This window comes from Galendromus occidentalis, unplaced genomic scaffold, assembly GCF_000255335.2.
Source record: "Galendromus occidentalis unplaced genomic scaffold, Mocc_1.1 scf7180000077089, whole genome shotgun sequence".
Classification (NCBI taxonomy): Eukaryota; Metazoa; Arthropoda; class Arachnida; order Mesostigmata; family Phytoseiidae; genus Galendromus; species Galendromus occidentalis.
The window spans coordinates 575602-586975 of record NW_003805077.1 but is presented as its reverse complement, the minus strand read 5'-3'; the positions used below and the strand labels follow the sequence as shown (position 1 = coordinate 586975).

At 50.9% G+C, this 11374-nt stretch overlaps 1 protein-coding gene and 2 long non-coding RNA genes across 3 annotated transcripts; all 3 read right to left on the bottom strand.

The window, feature by feature from the left end:
- Positions 1–2198: 2198 nt before the first annotated feature.
- On the bottom strand, positions 2199–3561 carry LOC100909114 (uncharacterized). The gene is made up of 2 exons (XR_001951158.1): positions 3437–3561; positions 2199–3300 (listed from the first exon to the last, which is right to left on the bottom strand). It is a non-coding gene; the product is annotated as an uncharacterized LOC100909114 (long non-coding RNA).
- A 3540-nt stretch (positions 3562–7101) lies between these two features.
- On the bottom strand, positions 7102–7718 carry LOC100908828 (uncharacterized). Its single transcript, XR_145359.1, has 3 exons — positions 7512–7718; positions 7375–7428; positions 7102–7287 (listed from the first exon to the last, which is right to left on the bottom strand). It is a non-coding gene; the product is annotated as an uncharacterized LOC100908828 (long non-coding RNA).
- Positions 7719–9771: 2053 nt separating this feature from the next.
- Positions 9772–10912, bottom strand: LOC100901437 (uncharacterized). The gene is made up of 4 exons (XM_003740933.1): positions 10859–10912; positions 10588–10753; positions 10331–10512; positions 9772–9819 (listed from the first exon to the last, which is right to left on the bottom strand). Exons 1-4 carry the CDS (start codon positions 10910–10912, stop codon positions 9787–9789), a joined length of 435 nt encoding a protein of 144 aa, XP_003740981.1. The 3' UTR covers positions 9772–9786.
- Between the last annotated feature and the right edge of the window lie 462 nt (positions 10913–11374).

Below are 11374 nucleotides of genomic sequence, written 5' to 3'. Positions count from 1 at the left end.
AGATTGCACCAAAGCATACGACAGGATATCCAGGGATTCTCTATGGGATACACTGGAGGAGCTCGGGATGGACGAGAGATGGATACAGCTGCTCAAAACTGTATACACTGACAATAGTGTAAGGCTCGAAATTGGGGGAAGGAGATCCTTGAGGATAAGCACTGAAATAGGCCTCCGACAAGGGTGCCCCCTGTCACCGATTCTATTCGCACTATACATAGCTGAACTGGAATCCAGACTGATGTGGGCGAACTGTGGTTTTGAGCTGACAAATATATCAGACGACGGACCCACAACCCATAGAATACCAGGACTGCTGTATGCCGACGACCTCCTATTGATGGCCCACTCATACGAAGAAATGAGTAGGGTGCTAGAGATTGTGACGGAGCTGGGGAACGAAAAGAGTCTACAGTTTAATCCGGCGAAGAGCGCTATGGTGATATTCAACACCTGTCGGCTTGGAGAACCAAGAGAAATGATTATACAAGGAAAACATATAGAGTTCCAGGAGGACTACAAATACTTAGGGACCACCATATGCAACGCCCAGAACTTACCTCCTGATACAGGAACAAATATGGAAGAAGGAGGGCACACAATGTACGTACAAAGACTTCAATGCTCAGGTATTGTGGACATTCAACAGATTCGAGATCACGCGAATCCAATGGATGGCCACGGGGGTACCTAGGCTGACATATGCGAACGCTGTGCTAGCATCGAGAGCATCTAAGCAAATCGCAGCCCTGTTCGATAGAGCTCAGGTAGCCGCGGGGAAATGGGCGATGGGAATAACTGGACACAAAGTAGCGTCAGACTTCGTGCTCGGCGAACTTGGGTGGTCCACATTCGAGGCCCGAGAAGCACAAAGTAAAATCCGATATTTTGCAAGGATCAGTGCAATGGACTCATCACGATGGCCCAGAATGGTTCTATCGATGATGGCTGCAGTCAACATATACTCGGATGCCATAAAGAGACTCAATTTCCTGAAAACAAGATTCGGCTGCTCGGACATCCCCCTTGAATATCGGGAAGATCAGAGCGCGAGGATCACGCTTTTCAATGATACGGTGAAGAAACGTATCAAAGAGAGGTTGAGCGAGACTTGGTCGGAATCAATGAGATCCAAATCAAGCCTGGAGCTCTACAGAGAATGGAAGGAGAGAGGCATGACTGCTCGCGGCTTGTACACAAACAGCCGGGGCAGCGCACTGTTGGCATTGGCCCGTGCGGGAATGCTACCTACGCGAGCCCACCGCGCGAAATACGAATCCATTGACCCGCATTGTACAAGATGCGGCGGTCAAATAGAAACCATACCACACATAATAATGAAATGTGACTCGCGTCATCACGAGACGGAAGCGCTCGCCAGGAGACTGGGCTTCATTGGAGTGGATGATGGGGGGGAATGGGAGGAGACGAGGAGAATGCTCGAGAAGTGGGAGGATGAGACCCGAAGGATCCGCTGAGGAAACTCGCCCCTGGACCAGGGTCGCTCATGTAGACAATGAAAACGTGTAGACATCAGCGAGGATCAATTATAACCATAACCATAACCATAACCATGGTCGTTTGCGAGGAGAGCCCATTTCTTCACGTGACGAGCCGTGTTCGATCAGCATCGCTGTCCATTTCCGTGGGTATGCTACACGGACAGCCCTGGGACGCCACGACTCACGATAAAATGAGTTTCCCGTTGACTGGATACAGGAGACTCCTCCCAAACGGACAGGGTCACAGAAAACTTACAGCATACAGTTGGCTGGCGTACGGGTAATCTTTCTGGATGCCCAGAACCGGGCGCAATGCAAGCTCGTCCCCGGCTCAACCATGATGGCTAAAATATTATGGCCAGAGCTCGTGGAGGGATAGTTGGAGAATCTCGGGGTCGGAGATTCGCCCAGGGAGGTAGACTAAAAGCCATAACTCCAAAGTGCTCCGCGAGATCAGCGTATTCTTCCTCCGATGAAAGTGTTCGGACCTGAGCGGTTCATCTTCGGCAGCGTGGATGCGCCGATTATAGGAACCTATCCTTCGCTCAGATGAGCCGGGGTTCGATTCTCCTCGATTTCGCGTCTACCAGGAAAACTACTTGGTGAAAAATAGAGGAAAAACCTTGCCAACATGAAGGCGACTGACCAGATGAGCGCCCCAAGAAGATGGGCTCGCCCCAATGACGGAAAAGATGCTTCCTTCATTCAGAACCGTCCTGTCGACGGTGGTATTTACGCATTTATTCAAGGGGATGGTCATCCCTAATCGTCAGGTGGTAGCAATGATTCTTATATATGATATTTGAACGATGTATTGTCATGTATTCTCGATCGTTATTATTAAATTAGGTAGATTCTCACGCGAGGAGTCAGGTTCTCACAAATAATTTACAACATGAATTCGGATTCGCACGCGCACTGGACATTCGCAGCATTCGTTATCCGAGCGGGCGGCCTTCACAATGGCAACGTAGGATCGAGGATTGAGTCAATAAAGTCCGCCTTCCAGGCGAGGAGCGAAGACTCCTTGCTGATGACGAAAGCGCAAGCGATGAATTTCATCGTTGACTAGAGCTTCTCGGCGAGACTCTTGATCGGTTTCAACAGCTTGACTGTTCCGTACTTGACGGGTCTCCGTCACTCTCAGCTTCGGAATAATCGGAGTCGTCCCACTCGGACTCTTCTGAAAAATCCTCGTCGACGTAATCTCGATCGTTTAGGCGAGCTTGGATGCAGTCATCTTTCAGTTTGCGGTTCATGCTTGTCTTGTGACGAAGGTGACGGCTATTGAAATGTGCTCCCAGAGTTCCGGTGTCGTAGAAGGTATTGTCGCACGCCGCGCACGTGATCACCTTAGACCGTGTCTTCAAAAATCTCCTCTCAATTATCCTCCCTCGAGCTGTCGTCGCGGTGCAACTTGCGCACGTACAAATCGGTCGGTAATGGTGCACATGTTTTCTGCGACGTTCGGCTGCCAACTCGATCTCAGCACATGCCACGGCTCCTGTGAAATACTTGGACAAATCGGGGATCACTTCGGGTTCTTTGCGCCCAGGAGAACTCCGACACTGCTCCGCCTTCGAATCTGAACTGCAAGTCGGAGCTGTTCGGGGAGGGAAGTTTGAGGTGCGATCATTGAGATGCCTCCGTTTGTTGTGCCTTTGTCGATTTCGCCTGCTGCCGTAGCTCGTTCCGCATGATTTGCAAGGGAAGGAGCTCTTCGTTTTCAGGACGACAAGTGCTTGGGTCATTTTTGCCGACGTTTTCTTCGACTGTCCTTCGAGATCAGGCGCAGAATCTGTGAATAGTTTCACCTTCGCTGTCATCCGAATTTCGCTGAATCACGATCGCGGGTTCCGTCTCCAAATAAACGCAAGTTCGAGGAAATCGGAATGAACGAATGAGACGCGGCGTGAACCTCGAGCTCTTCTTACCTGGGACGGAGATTTTTTCCTTTCGTTCTATTTGACTCTCGAAGATCTTGTTCGTCGACGACGTGGCTTCCCTCGGTGCCGGCGCGGGAACGACTGACCGGTCCCACACGTTCAACCTGTAGGGTCGGCTTCGTCGAACGAAACGTGCGGATGTCAATGTCAGCGGTCGAGATGATTCCTGTTTATTCTCCGACCTGGGAGATCAGGAACGATTCAATTCGTATTCAAGTATATCCTCTCGAGTGGATTCAATATGTGTTTGGGCAATCTCTGCGTGAATCTTCAGATACATGACGGAATATAGATTTAAGCGGGATGATTTCAAATGTCGTGCGGTGGTCGTTGTGAGATTGAACATGCCTCGCATTCGCTCATCTGAAGTTGGACAACCTCTACGAGCTCGTCGTCCGTTGCAAGCGATTGAATCGATCGCTCTAGCTCCGCGGAGAAATCTAAGAGACATCGCGATCTCCGCGTGCTATCCGAAGGGAAGAGCTTCGAATCTCCGAATTTGGACTTGAAATTACCCGCTAATCACTGGGGGTCCGGAGCCGTCAATCGAGATCCCCTCCTCCAGCGCTCGGGAAAAAATGAGCGCTTCCATAAGGCCGGAGAGGAGCTGAGAATTGAGCTACAGCGCTTCATGGCGCTCTTCGGTCGGAGGAAGGGGATTCCACGATGAAACTTCTCACGAGCATCGCCGATCCTGAGGATTGCTCGCGGAAAGTATGGGCCTCCGATTTCCAGAGCGCTCAACGCTGCGAGAGAACTCGAAGAATGCCGAGCCCACAGGGGAGCTAACTCTCCAGTGGAGAACTTAGAGGGATTACGAGAGGCAATAACCCTTCCGTCAGATCGCGCCAGGTGATTGTGTCTTGCTCCGTCGACGATCGCCTCTATCGAACAGCAGAAATCGCATGAATCTGATAGCGTCACCAACTAGTTATCTCGACTCAGAGATACGGGGGCGTTCCGGGAGAAACAGACGATCATCAATCATCAGTATTATTCGCGTAACTTCGAGCGTGGGCTCCAACAACATACAACATAATCCCTCAATTCGGGACGCGGAATCCTGGAGTGGAGGATTCAAGTGAACGGTCGAGAATCCCAGCTTCTCAAGTCCGGGGCTCGTGATAAAACCGCGGTTCAGGGATCCGATACCAAGGATCGCGGATCAAACTGCCATGAAATTCATTCGAGAAACTCGTGTGACGGACTGGTCGTCGGCACTCGTTTCGTTCCGCTCCGGATTCGTTTAAATATTGTGGCAAACTCGAGTTCCGAATAGAGCTCCGCTTCCTTATAATTCCGATTCTATCGAGACCCAAGTGAAGATCTCCTGCAGAAAACTCTTATGAACAAGGCCTAGTTCTTGGAAGTACCTAATTAGAAATAGAGAGGAGGCTCCAATGGGAGAAATAAGCGTCCTGCAGGAGCCATCCTGCCTGGACCGAGATATTGTCGACTCTGCGGACCGAACGGGAGGTCCGACTTGAATCGGTATACATCTGCTTTGTAGAAGGTCGTTCCAGAGAAAACTGGCCGGCTCCGCAACATCGTCGCCAAGGCCCGGCATCTCTCGATGATGAATTATTCCCTAGTATCAGTGATTGATGACTGTGACCATCTTTAGAAATTCAAGAGACGGTTTATTCTTGGAGCCTGGACGATTCAGAAAGTCGACTCTGCGGCACCTCGTGCCATATCCATCGGAAACCTGGGACAGCCCGGAGTATGACCCGCATCAACTCGACCAGCTCTTCCCCTGGAAGGATGGAAAGATCTCCAGTTCCGTGCAGATTCGGTTACCACAACCTGACTCAGATCACAGCTCAATCATTTTCGAGATATCTCACCTGCTCCGTGGAAGTCTCCCAGCGCTAATTTTGTATTCTCCGAGAGCGCCGCGAGGAATTCTGCGAATGTGAGATCGATGCTTTGAGAAGTCAATCCTAAAGCAAAAGATTCGTTGCCATGAAGCGATCGAAATTAATCGCCCTTTGTCGGAATCACCTGATGCTTTGGCGATGAAGGAACCTGGACGTGTCTGTGCTGAAACCATTACGACAGAAAAAACGAGAAAAAACACGCGATGATTCTCATAGTTCTCAGATGTATAGTGAACGATCCCACAGCACTGTGGAAGCCCCCCTTTTCGATGCGAAGGATCTCGCAAACCCTGTGGATTTTTATGCTCTTCCGCTCCGAATGAGAGAGAGACTAACTGACTTGTGATTCGTGATACAAATACTCCTCCATATACTAAACACACGGGGACTCCTCGACCCAATCGTACCGAGCGACATTTCATGACATTCTCATCTAGCAGACGGCGGCCTGGGAGCCGGCAGTACTCCGGGGAAGTGAGACATCTTACACACGCTAATCGTACTGTTCAGCTTCTCACTACTTAAGTATTAATTAATTGTTCTAGGACCGACATCCGCACTGACGACGATCCCTCGCGAGAGATGACGTGTCCCAACGTGATCGAATGAACACTGATAACTATCGTTGCTGCTTGCTTCATCCCCTCTATCGGTTAGAAGTGTCTGGACCTCAGCTTGGCCCGTGAGGGCATTTCAAGGGCTATTCGAAGAGGCTCATCAGGAGAAGGAAACGATGGAGGATCATCGGCGCTGATCTGATAACACAGATACCTACCCGGATGTTCGGAATATTAGGGGAAGGTGCCTCGAATGGAACAAAGAGGAAGAAAACCCCGCAGTGACACGAAATTCTGGATTCAGAGGAGCGGCTAGATTACAACCACATCTATGGCTGATTGAAGTGCTCCCGAGTGAGAAGTTCTTATGAAGTTGCTCCGAAATAAACGCCCTTCCAAACAATCGCGGAATGCCCCACGGCCTCCCTCTTCATGACTGTCGGAAGTACTCGTCCGATACTTTAAATCAATCCATTCGATTGACTCTCCACGGGTAATCTGATCACCTTCCTTAGAATGAGATTGGCTTCACTCATGGCGTTGTGAGACTCTCGCGGAAAATCTGACGACTTCCCTGGACTCGAGATTGGTTCCATGCATGATCAAGTGAGTCTCAAGCTGGAGTCTATCGTGAAGAAAGAAGAAAAGTTCTGGACTTTAGCTTCGAAGGCGCAGACGACGCTGAGACAGTGTGTGCGGTGCATGGGATAATGGATCGAAGAGCGGCGACAGTTTCTGACCGAGCCGGTGATTGCCTGTCACGCTCGGAAACACGGTGAATTCTCTGTGCTCGGGCCTCCGGATTCCCAACGGATGAATGAAAACCGCGGCAACTAATTGCTCGAGGTGTCGATACACGTACTTCAAACATGCTCATTCGTATGGCCTCGGTCGAGGATCGTTGAGTAAAGTTCCGATCGTAAAACAGTTATTCCATCGAGGCATACACGGCAGAGAAAGGCCGAGACATGATCTCATAATTTCCAAGACGCCAGCATTGCCCGAGCTTCTCTGCTCTACTCCTCCTATAACAGTCGTTTCGTGGGCCTCCGTGGTATTTCTAACCTGCGTGTACCCGAGTCCCTCATGAGATAATGAGTTGTTATGTCTCCCTAGCATGGGGTAGCCTGGGCGGACCGCTCGACTCACTGGCATGGTCAGCCTGGACCAGAATCTTCCGAAATCCGCCGGTACCTCAATTATAAACCCCCAACACATTATGAATGAAGAGGACGCTTTATTGCAATAGATTTTCTGATCTGATACTTCACCGCCGAGTCTTCTCACGAACTTTCTGACGTATTTTTTGCGGGTGTGAAGTCTTCGTGGGCCGTCGTGGCTTCGACCGTCGAATTCTGCAGCAAAGTGCGGTGGGTTCTCAGGAATTCGACGAGGTGGTCAACTGTAAGGATGCGGATTTTTCGGATCTCAGGCTCAAAACGCGGCCATCATAGAGTTTTCGGTACCGTACGGGCACCCATCAACTCACATTCTACGGCGAGGCGGCCGAGTCCAATACTCGTCAGATATTGGTGGATGGAGCCTGCGGAGCGATGCTTTTAGGAGTCGCTCAGATTCGAGAAAATCCTTAAATCTGGTCGATAGAAATGGATCGAAATGAGGTACTCAGTGTGCGGGCAGGAGAGGATTCCCCTTCTATCTGGGATTGTGCTGAAACCAGCGCCAGGGAAATCAGGAGGACGCAGGTCGGCAGTAGTCTCATGTTGAGGTAGTCTAGTGAGCTGACTGTTCACCGCGAGTTTGGAGCACTTTCATTCCAGGAGCGACGAGTTCCGAAAAGCTCTTGGACGATAATGACTATATGCGCTCTATGGGAGATATAGCCTCGACGTTTTCGTCATCCAGACAGTTCTCGATCCGATAAACACACGATTCAGTAAACTTCCTCAGTCGCATGACTTTCCGGGACCCGAATGGGCAAGGTATTCATATTTTGTCGTTTCACTGTCTAAGCCTCCGACAGGATTAGCCGGAATTGACTCCAAATGACTCAGCGTCCGTAGTTCATCCTGGTCTACGGATGTGAGGAAAAATTACCTACTTGAATCTAATTATTCCTAATGACTAATCACCTCAGCCGGAATCGAAAGATTCGGGCCGCTGGACGATGCCGCTGCGCTCTCGAGAGAAGGCTCAGAGAACGGGGACCTACAGGCCGATGAAGAGGCCGAATGTTTTTCATCGCATGGAGCGGTCGCTGTGATGAGTTCAGAACTTCCGCTGCGGCGACGCGCCTCAATTTTATCGACGCCCTCGCGGGGGGAAATCAGGTCCCCGTCTGCTAGAGTACACGAGATTCGATCTCCATCAGACCTCATCGATCCCCCCACCGAGATTGTCCTCATCGCCCACCATCAGCATCGCTCTCACCATTCTAGCCCGGGACGTCAACTTATGATAAGTTGTTGAGACCGACTGGGCATCCAGTACTTCGAGGTTGGGACAAGCATTTGACCTGCTTACGGCATCTCTCGCTGAAATTCCGCGAGCAATCTATGCTTCGGGAATGTTCCCTCACTAAACGTCTTCGCGGAAGGAGGTGTGACGGTACTGGAGCTCGATATGGATTTATATCCATACGATAAATATTTGTCGCGCACGGATTCTTCGCTCGGCGTTACGTGCGGAGAACCGCGGGCGAGACAGCAACTAAGGACCCGAGTGCTGACGCCACAGATATACGACACCGCAACCAACGGCAACCCGATGGGTCGTGTGCATTCTGCTCGGTAAGTGGATGGAGCCGATCTCCGAAACGGAAACTGAAGCTCGGAGCAATCTATTTCTCTGGAGGCCTTAGGATAAATGGGAAGAAGCTCCGGCAGCATCGAGTTTGGAGAGAAGCTTGTGATCGAGCCGATGGAGCCCATCGAGTTTGTATCGTTGCGGGTGCAGCCAATGTAGGGTCGCATATTCACGAATTCGGGCGGCCGCAGAGATCCTGCGATGAGAGAGGCGATCTCGAAACTACTTCGACTGAAGTCGTACATGGAATCGCAGAAGAGCAGGGTGACAGTTGTTACCATGGAGTCAATTCTGGTTCGGGAGGAAAATTCAGATGGCATCACGGAATCTAGTCGATGGATTTGACGCATCTGGGCACGGAGACACGAAAACTTCGGAGGAATTGCTTGGGAGTCGTTCTCTGAGGATTGGAAATGGCTGATCACCTGATCAATTCGCTGACATCCTCCTTGTTCTTGAATCGGGGAGATTAACGCGGGATCCATGCCACTGGGAGCTGCATTTATTCAATCCTTATCTACACTTCGATTGATCGGATCGAAGCCAAAGCGTTCCAAAAATGCGAGAAGCACACTTCCAGGTTGCCGTTGATATTTGTCTCTTAATTGACAGATTGCATCCCGGACCTGGAACGAAGAAAAAGCCTTGGATTGCCTTCGGTTTCCGCGAGAGCACCAGACTCGAATTGTTGATTGAAGCTCGAATTGTCCTCATCAAACTTGTCGGCAGACTCGCGGGGAGAAATAGTCCGATGCTTACCCGCTCTGCGAACTCCTCGGGACTTTCATTGTCCCCGCAGTAAAGCGGCTCCCCGATGTAGAGTCGCAACTTCACGGGGATATTCATGATGGGAAGGTATATGGCCTCCCTCGTTTTCTCGTATACCTTCCTGAATAAGCCTGAAGAATGGAAGATGTTCGAGGAATCTCGGTAATCAGAGCTTCATCGAAGCATAAGGGTGTTTTCAAGACGGACCCCGATATGATAGTCACCCGCGGATGACAGACTAGCGGCGAAGCGCGACAGCGGCTTTTGAACTCATTCACCTTCCATGCCGTAGGTTGAGATTGGCATCGCTTCTCGGCTGTTTGCTGTGAAGATCGGGACTATCGGCACTCCGCTCTCTATTGCGACCTCAGCGAATCCGATTCGACCTTGCCAGAGGGGCCTGTAACGGAAATACCCGAGACTATCTTAGAATCGATCAAGTGGACACGACAATCGTGTGGCGCAGATGCCCGTCAGAGCTGTCTTCGAATCGTTCGTCTTGTGAGAGTCCAGAAATGTCTCCGGTTTGAGAATCTCGAACTTCTTCTGCATCGTCTCAGAGCAGCGTTGAATGGAGAGGGCAGATCGGGCAGCTCTCGGTACGATCGAACATCGATTGCCTTACTCGTAGTCTTTGCTGAAAACCGTCTCGAACGATCCTCCCGGCGAGACAGTACGAAAGTGTCCTTCTTTCAAATCTTTGATCAAACGATCTCGCTGAGAGTAGAGACAGCACACCTGAGTCAGAGGGAAGAAAGGGATTAGGGGAACGCAGGATCCCGATGGATTCCTTCGGTCCGAGCCCTGTGTCAAATAAATAATTGAATCCTCGGAGGTCCATCTGGAGAGCTCTCTCCGGAGTCTCTCCATCTCTCCGGATTGATGGACGAGCTCGTCTGTCGTGATCTCACCTTGCACACGCCCGACATGACTGTCATGAGATCCCGGTGGACGATCCCGCCAATGGTTTCTCCGGATTCGAGGTACCGCTTGGCAATTATATAGAACATTCCTTGCGGCATGAGGGAGTGATAGTACACTATGAGAGCTCCCGATGATTTCGGTAAGTTTTCTTCCCCGTGGAACTCGATGCCTGGAACGATTCCCTCATTCAAGCCGCAGCCAGGGGAGCACGAGGGATTCGAGATCTCTTCTGGGGTATACTCACCGTGTAGAGCCCTCCCGAGGAGGTACAAGAAAGAACCCGAGAACGTCCGCCAAAACTTGCCTAGAGCCGGCGGATAGATGCTGCTCTCGAATCGCAGCTCAATGCGTCCAACAATGTCGGTGGCTGCCACAAATACGCTGGATAGCGACGGGGTGAAAATACACATCTGCGGATGCGCCAGTTGGAGCGTAAATGGAGTCACCCTGAATACTCCTCGTGATCACCGCGAAAAAGTTCGATGCTCATGAGGGGAGTACTTATCTGGGCTTACCGCTACGAAGGCGATTAACGGGCCATTAAGCGCGAAGTAGAAGAATAGACACATCATCAGCGGAAACGTGATCCTTGAGAGGTACAAGACACCGAATGCTAAGATGGTGCCTAAGTCACGGCGCCGAGGCTTGCTTTTCGCTGCCATTTTCCTCGCAAGCGCTCTGGCGATGGAAACTGTCCGATGTCCTGCACGCGGCTCAAGATCACGGTCTCGGCGTTCCCTCGATTCAGTCGGGAAAATCTGGAATACAATCGGCATGAGCGGACGCCGCGAAATCGAGAGGAAGGAGATGGAGTGGAGCCATGTCGCAGGATGTGATTCGAATCTCTCGGTGACCTCCCGGGGGTTCCTAGGTATGTCCAAATGGACTGCCGAGGTCCGTCAAACCTCAGGTATACGGATTGAAGCGCACATATCCAGCCGAGAGCCACTCATGGTAGCGGAGCGAGAACCCCCTCTGAACTCGAACTCGTTTTGGAATTTCTCATCACTCCACACCCACGCCTCATCACG